Below are 14,473 nucleotides of genomic sequence, written 5' to 3' on the forward strand. Positions count from 1 at the left end.
AGTCCATCACAGGGCCAACATACAGAGACCAACAACCATTCACACTCACATTCATACCTACAGTCAATTTAGAGAATCAATCAGCCTAGTCCCCAAATTGATGTCTTTGGACTGTGGAGGAAGCTGGAGTACCAGAGAGAACCCACACAGGAACAGGGAGAACATGGAGACTCACACAGAAAGATCCCGAGCCGGGGCTCGAACCCGGAACCTTCTTGTGAGGCCACAGCGCTAACCACTGCACCACCGTGCAGGCCTGTGTAAAATCATTTAAAAAAAAATTATTCCTTGCAATTTTATTATGTTTTCTTTTGGGGGGTAAAAAATGTTTTTTAATATGTAGGAGCTCTTGTTATTGTTATCATAATTAAATCAGGAAGCAGAATGACTGTAAAGAAAAACTTAACTTGGTTTTTTCAATTGTAAAAATTACAATATTTTTAAGTGGAAATTGTTACCGAGGTTCTTTTTTTAATGAGTAAATGTTTCTCAGATAATGTAACAATAAAAATCCAATCTTTTAAAAGTTTTGAAAAAGAAATTCCACAATGATTTATAAGTTAATGTAGTGTTGGTGTTATCACAATCATCTTTACTGAAAAGACCTGAGTAAAATTTACTTTGGAAAATGTAAATTTGCTTGTAAACTGTTTTTGTTTTTTTTAAGAATTTATTTGTAGGACTTGATGCTTATTGGGATGTAAACTTTTCTTTAGAACATCCTGTTCAATTCACTTGGGATTTATGTGTGGAAATTGTTCTGCATGTTTTTCTGAGTAGATTTCCAAAAGAAATCTTTTGTTTTCGGAGTATCAAATACCGAAGCTAAAACTAGAAGTAGCTTCCGCTCTATCAGATAAGCTGCAGATACTCATCAAACCCTCAGTGTATGTTACACAGTCATTGCTTATCAGCTCTTTGTGTGCTCCATACTGTATGAGGTACCTGTTGTTATTGTACTGTTGTAGTACTGCAAATAGTGGAATGCACTAGAGCTGGAATAGAGGAAGCTGCAGAACAAGTCCCACAGGAATATTACAGAAGTGCGTGTTTGTGTGTGTCGCGTTCAATTTTACACACATTACATGCCAATTTTATTAATTTGTAATGTAATCCACTGTTTTCCAAAATACTTTCATCTGTAAAATTAAAAGCCCAGCTCTCATGTTTTTCATAATTTTATTATATATATATTTATAATATGTACAGAAAAAAACAAAAACATGATCAAACTCAGCAGGGAGACAGCACCAAAGTGAACAAGCAAAAACAGAAAAGACAGGAAGTGACAGGCGAGCTGCTGCCGGGTGTTTTTATTAATAACCTAGTGAGTGCCTTCAATCAGCCCAGAAACATAGCATGTGCAGCTGAGAAACTCCTGCTCAACCCCAGATGAACACAAAAAAATAAAATAAAATAAAATAAAAAGAACCAAAGAAGAAAAGTCAAGCAATGTTTTCATCAGAATTACTTTCAAAAGCCCCGCTAGACATAGTTTTACCCTGCCCACTTCAGATTCCCCAGTCCCTCGCCCATGTCCCCTCATACATATGTGAAGAACACAACACAGTATACTGTAGTATTCAATGAATACATGAAATCAGCAGAATATCAAGACCTGTTGGAAGGAAGGTTAGACAATAAAAAAATCAGTCATTGAAGCACTAAACATCCAGTATATTATATATATATATATATATATATATATATATATATATATATTATATATATATATATATATACATATATATATATGTGCATACGTGTGTGTGTGCGCGCGCGCTTCAAACGATAACTTGTTTTGCATCAACTCAAGTGAGTGTGGTGTGATGCCTGGAAACCAACATGTGTGTAAAAAGCTCAGCAACGTTACACACAGCCCAGTCCTTTTTCTTTTTCTCTCTCTCACACACACACACACACACAGACACACACAGACACACAGACACAGACACAGACACAGACACACACACACACACACACACACACACACACACTTCCTTCCCTCCCTATTATTGTCAGATTGCCACACAGCCAGATGCGACGCACCAGTGTAGCATGACAGGGTTGGAGAACACGTCTGTAAGGAGGACCAGCCCTGTGTGAGTGATGCTGCTGTGATCAGAGGTCACATGGCTCTGGTCAGGTGCAGCTTCCTGGATCAGCAAAAATCTGGGATTGGGGTTCTCTGCTTCTCAGCCAAGTTCCACTTTCAACCACAACCAGGAGTGCAACTGAAGCCTAGGTGAGATTCCCTTATCTGAGTGGAGGGGTCAGTAAAGGAGGATGTCAAGGAATTCACTGAGTTGTGTTGACATGGTCGGAGTGGAGGGGAGAGTTGGGAGTTCATACCCGGTCTGCAAACCAAGACCAGTCAGTCCCTGAACCTCCAGAACCCCTAAACACAAAAGACTGCGGCCTGAAACAGAAGGCACTGAGGCTTCCGTTCAACATGGATTACTAAGAGAGAGTTATATCAAGGCTCTAATGCTACAATATCCTTGTCCATCTGAGCCTTCCACTGTCGTTGGATTTTCTAGTTCTTCATAAAAGAGGGTCAACTGCTGTGGCTCCGATCGCTTTGGCAAGACAAGACTTTTTAATGCCACATTCAAAGCCCCAATAAGGCCACGGGGATGCTCCTCTCCTCACATTCTTTCCAGATTCCTTGGAGAAACTGCTTAGAGCAAGTTGCTGCTGCAGCAGCGGCACAGGGAGCTGATGGAGCAGAGCTGGTTACTGGACTGCAGTACTTCTTGGTATGGCCCAGAATTTCTCTACGACTTGAGTTTCACAAACCTTCAAAACTTAAGAGATTTGATTAAAAAAAGTGGGGGAAACACTCTAGTGTGTTTCTCTCCAGGAATGCATTTTTTTGTCACATCTAATTTCAGGATCAAAATACTTTTACCAGCTGTAGGTGGGATTTTATTTTATAAGGCAAAGATGCTTCTTGTATGCTATTATTTAAAAGTTTTGAACAGACCTGATCATGTAGAGTCCAGTCAAAAAGAACTTTCTGTTCACTGTGACGCCATCTCACGAAACCTCACAGTCTTCGTAGTAACCAATCAGCAAGTTCTTCCAATCAGAAATGGATCTCATCAATCCACCAGGAGTAGTGTGGAAAAAAAAAGGGGATTGGACCAAACTACACCCTCTTCACCAGGTTTTGTTACAGTTAGCCTTGTAGTTTTTTTGTGTAATCCTGTTGACAGACAAGCGCCACTGACAACGCAACCTGTTTGGCAGCACTAATTCAACGGCAGGCACAAACTGAAGCCAGAAATGCAAGCGGACGTAAGCTTGTGTCCAAAAGTTACACAATGTTTGGTTTCTCAGGGAAGGAACAGCAGCTTTTTGTCAGAGCCAACAGACATCCCCCCACACCACATCTCCCCCCAGCTTCATCTGCTAACAAGCGCTAACAACCGACTGTCACGTCCTCAACAGGCGAGTTTCAGCACATTGTAAAAGTATCAATGGGAGAATAAAAAATAAACAAAACAATAAAAACAAACATTAATAAAACAGTAAGGATCCATACAGACATTGCAATTGCTTCTTTTTACCAGAACAAGTTAATCTGAGTGTGAAATCATGTCCTCCCTGTTAGTGTAGTGTAGTGTCATTCCAGGAATTCACAGAATAAAAGTTGTGTGATGTTTGCAGACCTGACTTAAAAAGAAAAAGTGAAACCTTATTTGACAGTTCCCATGGCGCCGCCTCCACACCGGCTCTGACATCTGTGCGTAAGGGTGGTGTCACACTCGGTCTCTTTCAGAAGCAAACTCTCGGTTCACTAAGCTGTGCAGCGTGAATACAGAGCACTCCCAAGTTCACGGCCTCTAGGGCTGAAGTGGGCTGTGGAGAGTCCCTTTTCTGTTGGTCCACTTTGAAGAGGACGGAGTTGGGTTTGCTTAAAAAGGACTGCATGTGAAAACACCCCCGCTGAGCCAGCAGACATGGTCCTCTACATCTCAAGTGTTGAGCAGGGAGTTTGGTTGAAGAATGGCTTGGTTAATGCTTCTGCTGAAACCAACTACAGCTCATCTTTGGATGTTAATCCCCCATACCCCAGGTACGGTAAGTAACTGGTTCAGACTTGAAAAAATGAGGGCATTGATCAAACAGACTGTGCTCACCTCTGAGGGAACGCCAAAGAGTCCAAAATGGAGGAAGCTCTCCGACCGCGTCCCAACATACCATGACATGGAGCTCTTCTCTGTGGCATTTCCGTACGGTTACTTTAAGCATCGCTACAGATGGCTTAAAGATACTGAGAGTTGCTTTGTGACCACCTGGGGGGAGCCGGCCTCAAAAAAACACCCTGTTCTACTGTCTGACTGTTTTTAAAAATGCACAAACGTTATCAATCAGTGTTAAAGTGGACTCGACATCCACATCAACTGTCAGCAGACCAGCCCGGTTTCATCTGTGAACCGAGCAACAATATGGCTGCTTATGAGGTGCAACTGTCTGAGATCTTTAAATTGTGGGGGTAGAAAGTGAAAATACCCTAGTCCCTTTCAAAAACTGCCGAGTCATAATCCAGAAATGAGGAAAAGGGAGAGAATGAATCGATAGCATACAAGTTCCCGGTGAGGTCGGACATCTCCATCTGAGCTCCCGTACACTGCCAGCACCCGATAGCTAACTGCCGACACTGCTCCCCTCCCAGTCTGAACGCGCCCTCGGAGAGTGAGAGGGACTGGGGAGGAACAGATAATTGCTGAATGGGATTACAGGGATCTTCATTGTTTTACTGCAATGATGGGTCACTTCCTATTGTGTACAAGCCATCTAGAGTGTATGACTCAAACACGCTGAACGTGTGTTCATGCCATTTAGGGGGACTTTTTTCTTTTTTAAAGGGGTTAGTGACCATAAGATGAAATAAGAAAAGACAGATGCAGCCCCAGGAGAAAGTAGACACTCAAAAGACTTAAAATCTCTTCAGCCATCCCCATACAGTGCATACTGTACGTGTGTGTGTGTGTGTGTGTGTGTGTGTGTGTGGATATGCTCACTGGTATCTAAACCTAATATTCCACTACCTCTACTCCAGTCTAAATCAATGCCAATCTTCCCCCATATCCCTTCTTTCCGTCCTCTTGGCAGAAAGTTCAAGTCGTCTCAGTCTCACAAACACACTCTCCTCTCGGTTGTTTGGTGGGTGAGCAGCCCTGAATTAACCCTCGCCAAGTTTCTACCTGTTCTCTCATCTTAGCACTCTGATGGTTTACTCCATCTACGCTGGCCCAGCCGTCTTCGGGTCTTCAGGCAGGCTGACAGCGGAGGGGTCAGGGAACTGGGTGTGGGCTACAGGGTGTTATGGGGGAATGGTCGGATGTGGGAGGGGCAACAATCATAGGAGGGAACACAGAGGATAAAAGAGGGAGATTTCAGTGGAGGTGATGGTTGAGATGGCAGGCCGAGGGAGGGGTCCTTTAACAGCAGCCCCCTCCTGACTGCCTGACAGGGGTGCTCTCAATTTTCAAGTTGGGCTTGTCGCCGCCAGCTGTGGCCCCGGGCCCCATGCGCTTCTTGATCTCTGCTGCCATGGTCATGAAGGCCTGCTCTACATTGGTGGCATTCTTGGCGCTGGTCTCCAGGAAGGGGATGGCCAAAGAGTCAGCAAACTCCTGCCAGACAGGAAGAAACTTGTAGTAACTCAGCCTTTCAAAACACTCAGAGGCCATGCTGCTAATGTGATCATCAAGTGGTTTTGAATATCATTGAGTGATTGAACTGTTAAATTGGTGTAAATTCAAAGAATTTGGGTTGAGAAAGTTAAACATTGAAATTGTCTTAGGTTGAGATTCATATCTATATTCAAAATCAAGAACATCCTAGGGGTGGGACAAAATATCAACACTGCAGTATATCATGATGTAATATTGATACACTGGTGCCAAAAACTTTACAACTGTCCGCTCAGCAGTGCAAAAATTCCATCAACACATGCAAGTGAAAATTAGCATTGGACGCAGCAGTGCGAGAGAGTTCTGACTCCAGGGGCTGGATGAAAACAATTTATTTGTGCAGCGAGGCCACGACATCTCTTTTGTATTGATGGAATCGTAATAAGTTGCAGTCATCATGGGGGGTAAAGATGGTATATTTTTGCCTTTCATGTCTGATCTAGTGCAGAGAGGAAATATACAAATAAAATATAGAACACGTCTGAGGACTGATGCACAACAGGGAGGCATGTGAGGAGACTTCAGTGCATCTGGCCTCTAGATTGGCAAAAAAGCCCACATTCCTGAATTCTGACACAAGCTTCTTATGAAAGCTTTTCTCTCTCTATGTTGGTAAAGTGCAGTATATAAAACACACAGCTTCTCTGTTTTAATCAACATTACAAGTAATGTTAGCTTATTTGTCACAGTTTGAGCGCCTGAGCACCAACTAGTCCGAAAACCCTTATGACATACAAAGAATTATTCATCTACTCATAATGAATGAATCACCTTTTTGAGGGTCGTAACCTGCACAAAAACTCATGAAACTTGGCACTCGGATCTAACCTGATGAAAAATGACCTATCTTATGGGTCTTGCACATATACTTGCAAAAGTGCCTCGGCACCACCTTTAAATTTGTGTTTCATGTACATGTCTGAAATTCAGTAACCACGTGTAACATGCTAAGTCCTGCATGGAATTACTGCTGCTCGCAGCTTTCTCATTCCCAATTAATCCTTTAAGTAATTGCATTACAGGTTACAGGTTTGCGTGATTGAGGTCAGAGTTCACTGGAGAGGGAGGAAGCTCCACTCTCTTTACATGACTGCAACCAGAGAGAGGTTATTTCAACGGGTTAGGAATATTGTTGAGTACAACACAATCATATTGGGATGAAAACAGTTCACGCTGGCTCCTGAGCTGTGAGCTGGGAAGCTGAAGTATTAGGAAATGTTTTTCCTTGATATCAGTAAGGAAAAGCATTTGACATGATGTCACTCAGTTAGGATCCAGTCAGTTACACAATCATAGCGGATGAAACAGAGTCTGATTCTGTTGCTTAAATACCTTCAAAGACTCAGAGCTTTCAAGTGTGGGAGTACTTCAAGATCAGTACAGCAAAAGTACAGTACTTCAAACACTGTCCTGTGCACTGTGCAAAGCTTCGATAGTGAAGCACAGTTGCACAGGCACAGGCACAGAAACACACAGGCACCATTTAGGAAGGCGCAAGGCCTGAAAAGACCAAATGTCCATAAGAGTTGTCTGTTCCAGTTTATTAAATGACCATCAGTTAGGAGAGCGCTGGTTATTCTGTATCTGCACCTCACCATTATTGTGTGTTGACTGCAACATTTCAGCTGAGAGCCATCATCTCTTGCATGTTGCACTCTGTTAAACACACAGATCTCATTCTCTATCTTTAATGAGGAGCTTGGTAGTAAAATTTAGAATCTTGGATTTCTTTTGGTGTTCCACTACTGGCCTAAATAATATGCCCTCCTTTTCTGTATTTTTAATCATATCGAAGATGCTAGTTGAACCCAGTTTTTCACTTTTAATGTTAAGCATGTTGACATAGTGTTGTCAAACTAAAACCAACTTAAATGTAATGATTGGTCGGATTAGTTTGGAGGACAATGAATCAACATGTAGCTTAATGTAATGATACATTAATTACTAGAAAAAATAGTCTGTGGTGACAGATTTAACTCCCATAGTACAGTAATTGGGGCACATAAATTGACATCTCCAGGGCTGACACTTTTTTTGGTATTGGGCTGTTCATTTGATGCATTACTAGAATGAAAAACAGAACAGTTTAAAGAGACACTCACCTTCAATCTAATTTCAAGGGTTAAAAGCGAGACAAGTGGCCTCTCCAGCTAATAGAACTAGTTAAACAAGAGCTTCGCTCCCTCATAGAGGCCAACAGCATCCATCTCATGTTACTTCATACCTTAGCTGTTGTGTAGTCCACTACTTTCTTAGTGGTCAGGTCACACTTGTTGCCCACCAGAAGCTTGTTGACATTTTCACTGGCGTAGCGGTCGATCTCCTGGAGCCACTGCTTAACGTTGTTATAGGACTCCTGCACAAGGAGAACATCAGCATGACTGAAGTCATTGCAGGTAAGATCACAGTTCGATTCCTCTGAACTAAACTCCAACTCTCTCTAAACTTGAACTTGGCATTCGCCAACTCTATCACAACTATTCAAGCAAATCATGAGTCACACAAAGCAACATATCAAGAAAAGCTGCACAAAAGGAATTTAACATGAATATTTCCAAATATCAATATATGAGTCAGTGAGGAGTAAACAGAAAAACAAGCCACATGGAACACATGAGGACAGAAGACAAAAAGTGATGAAAAAAACAAAATAAAAGCTTTAAAACCTGGTAGGCTTTTTCCCGTCCCAGAGAAAGAAGTATGAAATGCTGACCCACCTGATCTGTGACATCATACACAACGATGATGCCGTGGGCTCCACGGTAGTAACTGGAGGTGATGGTGCGAAACCTCTCCTGACCAGCAGTGTCCCACTGAGAGAGAGGGCGTAAAAGACAGGAACTGTTAATAGCAATGAAGAGTCAAGAGTGGATTCTCATTGAAAAAATGTGGCTTTGTGTATTCAATATGTAAAATCACAACCTCTCCATTTGTTTTAGAATCAGAGGCTGTTTAAACTCTTACGTCTTTGTTGACTTTAGCAGAGTTATATATATATATAAAATGTAGAGTCTGCTGCTGCTGCTGAGGGGTCCTGCTTGTTAGCCTGTGTATGTCATACAGAGGCATTTGTATTAAATGGATGCAGCAAAATAATCTGCTGAAAATTTGCTTAAATTTGCTTTGGATCCAAACTAAGCACTTCCAATGTTGCCTGTTGTCTTAAAAAATTCTATATAGAGCTTCGACAACTTGGAATTTGGGCGAACAATTTCTGAGTTGAGAGAAGTTTATTGAATAGTGTCCTGCTCAGATGTTGCCAGTCACAAACAATGTAAATACTGCCTTTGTCTTTAATGATGTGAGTGTAATTTTTATGCATGTACTGACATTTCATCCTCCTCTTTGAGTATTTTAACCAAACATAGCACTATGCCAAAAAGTACTGGGGAAACCCCAGAAATCAAAAAGAACATGACCTCCTTCTTCCTCTCTTGACCAACCTGGTCGAGTCAGACATCCAGGCACCCAAGTCTGGTCTTGCTCAAGGTTTCTTCCTGTTAGGAGTTTTTCTCTGCCACAGTTAACAAGTGCAGGCTCGACGAGGTACTGTATGATGAATCACTCTAAATTCTGTCATAGAAAGTCCAGACCTGCTTGTGTCCTCAGATAACCCTTGTATTGATTTGCCAGTATCTGAAGCAATTTACCTGGTTGACATGATTCAGTGCACATGTGATGATTCTGACATAACAATTTGAGAATGAGTAAAATAAACTGCTGTCACTGTTTGAGTGTCTTCAATGATCCACATGGGTTAAAAGTCCTGGGAGGGCTAGCTGAGTCAACATTTGTTGATGACTAGAAGAGCAACTGCTGCTACTGATGATGGCCAACTTTGTAAGAGAGGATGAGGAGGATTACTGCTCGACAAACCAACATTCTGAGCTAGCTGAACCAAAAAAACGCAGATGAGGACCTAGAGGTTTTGGAAACCTGCACACCCACAACCATTCATTTTGCTAACTAGCGTGGCTCTCTCAGCTCCCTAATTCACCACAGAGAAGAGAGCTAGACTCTTGTCTGACTTGAGGGACAATGGACAATAAGCATAGGAGAAGATTCTGGGAGATTCCTTAATGCCAATGATTTTGGGTTAATGTTGCATAATTACCAGTTCTTGTCTATAAAATGGTGCAATGTAACTGAATTTCAAGTTTTATTCTCTAAAACAACAAATTTCGATGATCAGAAAAACAATATGTTTTTGTTTTGCTGCAAACATAACAGGCATGATTAGTCCTGCTTTCTTACTTGGAGGAAGGAATGGCCTTAGGTCTCATGTAACTTTCAGTATGATGCCTTGGGGGATTGTCTGATGGAAGAACAGGTCTTACATACCAATTCATACCATGTCATGTGGCCTACTTAGACGCTTTTTTTTAAGTGATTTATGAAATAACATATTGATTTTTTGGAAACTTTTATATTGACAACATGAAGAGGTTGAAAATGATAAATGATGATGTATCATAAAAAATAATAGTCTATTTCTCTTGACAGCTGTTTGGAATTATTTACAAAATGAATGAGAAACTGTAGTTTTACTTTAATCTGTATTTATGTTGCAGAGCAGTCTGTGGATCCACCAGGATGACTGAGAGATTGCCTGTGTCCTGAACTAAAGCATCCAGTTACAAACAAACCAAGCCTCTACGTTTTGGTAACAATGGCTGAATGTTGTCACTGTGCGTTACAGGGTGAGTGTGTCAGGAAGTTTCACATGCGCCCTCACAATCTGCAGTTTGATGGTCTTGCCATCCAGCTCAATAGTGCGGATCTTAAAGTCCACTCCAATGGTGCTGATGTAGCTCTCTGTGTAGGTGTCATCCTGCAGGAAAGGTGAGGGAAGAGAGGACTGGGTCAGGCTAAAGTTCTGAGCAGAGGAATTGAGACATATCTTCCAGAATGAGACAGAACTACTTACAGCAAAGCGAAGCAAAAGACAGGATTTTCCTACTCCAGAGTCTCCAATGAGCAGGAGCTTGAAAAGATAGTCACTAGAAGAAAAACAATCAGGTCAGGGCAGGAAATATGCCTTTTAAAACACACACACACAAACAACCACACACACACACACACACACACACACACACACACACACACACACACACAATTTCTTAATAGGATACATCCACGTTTGTGGTTTTGGTCTTCGTCCATCTAGAAATACAAGAAATGGCTCAGTCTGGGACTCAACAGATTGTCTGAACAACTGTTCATCTGATCAACGTTGAGGGTCTCAAGTTGTGAGTGAGATGACAGACAAGCCTGTGATGCTCAGGCAAAGAAGGCAGAATTTGGGCACTGCGCTGATTGACCTCAGTCAGAGAATCTGGGGAGGTTTTGTGACCCACAAAAAAGAGGCAATTCTGGATAAACAACTTTTTTCAATCAGCACAGTTGTTTTAAAAAGCAGTCTCAGTCAGTCAGTCAGTCCCAGATGCCGCTTTCTTATTCAAACACATTTGAATGTGCTTTGATGTCTCTTAATTTAGATGTAAATGTTGTGTTTTTCTTAAATGAAGCTTTTTCTTTAAATAAGTCTCAGTCAAATTTCTGCCTTTATTGATCAACTTTATTTCTCTCCTATTCTTGAGATGGAAAAAAATCTAAGGACCTGAAACCTGAAGTCACATTTTACAGTGCGTCAGTAGGTTTAACCTTAGTCTAAATAAAAATGTGTTTGGCAATATACAAATCTACAGCACATCATCACCAGGAGTTAAACAGCATAAACCAGCCCCGCTCTCGTACAAAATCTAGATTTAGATTAAAAGTTCTAAAATAAAAAGATTGTTAAGTTCTTTTTTGAGAGGTTAAATTGCAACTTTAGGCCAAATAAAGAAAATGGACTGGATTATCCAAGATTAACAGTGAATTCTAATGCATATTCGTGGTATTTAGCAACTCCATGGGACTAACCTAAGATTATATATCCTCAATTCAAGCTGGCAGCAGACAGTGTTTTTACCTTGCCCGACTCACAGGTCCTCACAAAGTAACAGAACGACATTCCCACTCAATCACTGAGAGGGAAAACAACATCACATGAATTTGACGCACGGCAGAGACAGCTGTTGAGAATTGCCCAATGCCTGTGCTATTCTCGAGTCATAGGAAAGTGAGATCTGCCAAGCGTCACTTCCTGAACCTCAATAAACCGACAATATCCCACAAACACAGTAAGCAACAGCCCTGTTGCAACAGAGCTACAGCTTGTGTTGGTGTAGCCTGATGCTCAGGGAGTGGGGGGGCATCACGTCAGAACATCTTATGATACGGAAGCTGTCAGCAAGCAATCAGAGCAGCATTCGTGCCATTTACAGCCATATGCAAGTGATTGCGATACTTCCTCTTGTCAGACGATATCAACAGCTGTTGATATTTTCCCTGTTGCCATTTTGGCACATTGTTTAAATGTAACTGCGGGTTCATGAGGCATAAAGCTAAGATTTGCACTGTTTTTTTGAAAAATCCCATTTTGCTATTGAGTCAAAGGTATTTGCCACCTTCAAATGGGGTCGCGTTTCAGAAGTTCATGAGAAAAGTCTATATGAAAATAAATACATTCATAGTTAGAATATGAATAAGATGCTTATAAATTATGCATTATTTATTAGAGTATAATATAATTAACTGCCGACAAAGCTATTTGGTTCAGAAAAGAAATCACAAAGTGTACTTAATCTTGGCAGACCAGGCCTGGCCATAACAAAGTGCACTCACTACAAGAGAACATGTACATGGTGTACTGAAATGCAAACATAATTACAAACATTTCCTTTCACAGGTAAACAGGAATGTCACCTCGAGATGTGTAGGTGTTTTCTGTTAAGACACAGTTCCTAAGAAATGATAGGGAGGTGGCACACAGCTGTCGGCCCTGAGACCACAAGAACAGGAGACCGTTTGTCTCAGGACAGCAGGTCAGACATCAAACATCTGCTACCTACACTATTATGTAATGTGTGCAGCAAATATCTAGTAAAATGTTCTAATTTTAATGGAGGATTTACATTTTTCATTTTACATTTCATCAGTATCAGTGTCAGAGGAGAAAAACTCACTGTTGACACATGAACATAGATGTATCATAAAAAACAGAGTGGTAAACAAAAACCGTATTGACACATCATAATCCTGTTTATTTTTTATAGTGGATATGTTAATTTGCTTCTTCTTTATTGGTATATTCTTATCAGCCAGATTTTATTCAATAACAATACATTACCAGAGGGGAAAAAAAACAGACACTGAATATCATTGTTTTGTTTTTTTGTTCAGTTTCAAGAAAGCCTGCCATGAACCCAAGGTACCTTACTGCTCATCTAAAAATAAAACAATTTAAAAAAAATCTATGTTTCAGGATTATAAGCATATTTGTAATTTGTGTTTAACACAAGATAAAAGTTACATTTAAAAAAATCTAATCATTAACTTCAATTAAACGTGTTTATTTAAAGCCAGCCTGGTGTTGGGGTTTGCTTCGTAGTATTGTCGTGATATGCTGCACTTTCATGTCGGCCTCAAGTATCAGACATCGGCCTTTTGGACTTCCCAACAAGCTACATCGGCCCTTAGAAAAACAATATCGGTCATCCGCTAAATTCAATACTGAGCAGAGGCAGGAAACCGATAGGCTGCGGGACGAGTGACATGACTAATTAACGCCGTGTAATGTTACTGTCAGCTGCCATTCGAGTCCAAAATTGTTTCTAGTGAAACGTCAACTCCAGACGTTTTTAGTTGGGGTTTTTTGTTGTTGTTGTTGTTTTTTGCTTCTTCTGTTTTTTCGGTTTATTCATCCGGCGACCCATCCAGTGCCACAACCGATGTGGTGGTGAGACACGAGCCACCGGTCAGCTGACGCATGAGAGATAACACATCCGCGAGACTGACACATGAAAGAAGCTGTCCGCGCCCTGTTCACGAGACCTGCTAGCTAGCTGCTGTTTGCCGTTACCAAGAAAAAAAAACCCTATTCAAGCGGTTGGTAGTTTTAAACCATTTAACATATCAATACGCCTCCTGGTTGAACACAAACGCTAAAGAATGGATTGTTTAAGTAGAACTTACTACTCAGGATTCATGGTTCCACTCTGGATCTGTTTTTCTGTCCGCGACTCGTCTCTTCCTTCCTACTCCGGCACAAAATGACTTGAAGGTCCGGGTATACGAGGCACTTAGATGGCTGCTTTACCGTGTCCGTTTCCGCCCCGTGATCGTTTCTGTGTGTCCAAGCTTTATTATCTCATGTAGTCTTGATTCTAACTGACATATCCCTATTTCCTTGAGCTTGTTCAGTATATTTTACTCCTTTTTCTCTGCCGTCTGTGTCCGTTGCCTGGTATAGGATCAAGATGGCTGCGCAGGTGCGGTAGTGACGCAGGATGATGTGGCGTTAGAGACAAACGAGAACGCTACAGAGCAGAGCAGGGACTTGTAGTTTAATTACGAAAAATAACTAAAGCGTTAAGGCCACTGCTCCCGACATGACTCACTGGGGTTATGATGTCGTTTTGATGTCAGTTACGGAAGAAGAGAGTTCCTTTATTTTTACAAGACAAAATAGTACTTTGGTAAAAGTAAAAGTCTCCATTCAAAATTCAATTTAATGTAAAGAAGTATTTCATAATGAGTTTCTCTAGAATTGTTTGCAATGTTCCAAGTAAACCTGAGATTTATATAACCCCCTCCCCCCCATAAATAGATCCAACCTGTTCTGCTACTTCTTTGGGATTCATACTCATTCTGTTGTTCATTTT

General features: G+C 41.2%; 1 protein-coding gene across 1 annotated transcript; it reads right to left on the reverse strand.

The window, feature by feature from the left end:
• Positions 1 to 1,162: 1,162 nt before the first annotated feature.
• rab1ba (zRAB1B, member RAS oncogene family a) lies at positions 1,163 to 14,088 on the reverse strand. The gene is made up of 6 exons (XM_086196611.1): positions 13,785 to 14,088; positions 10,633 to 10,705; positions 10,441 to 10,536; positions 8,423 to 8,518; positions 7,930 to 8,061; positions 1,163 to 5,645 (listed from the first exon to the last, which is right to left on the reverse strand). Exons 1-6 carry the CDS (start codon positions 13,796 to 13,798, stop codon positions 5,451 to 5,453), a joined length of 606 nt encoding a protein of 201 aa, XP_086052737.1. The 5' UTR covers positions 13,799 to 14,088; the 3' UTR covers positions 1,163 to 5,450.
• Positions 14,089 to 14,473: the final 385 nt, after the last annotated feature.

This window comes from Aulostomus chinensis, chromosome 24 (genome assembly GCF_037954235.1).
Source record: "Aulostomus chinensis isolate RoL2024-O1b breed Wild chromosome 24, RoL_Achi_v1.0, whole genome shotgun sequence".
Taxonomy (NCBI): Eukaryota; Metazoa; Chordata; class Actinopteri; order Syngnathiformes; family Aulostomidae; genus Aulostomus; species Aulostomus chinensis.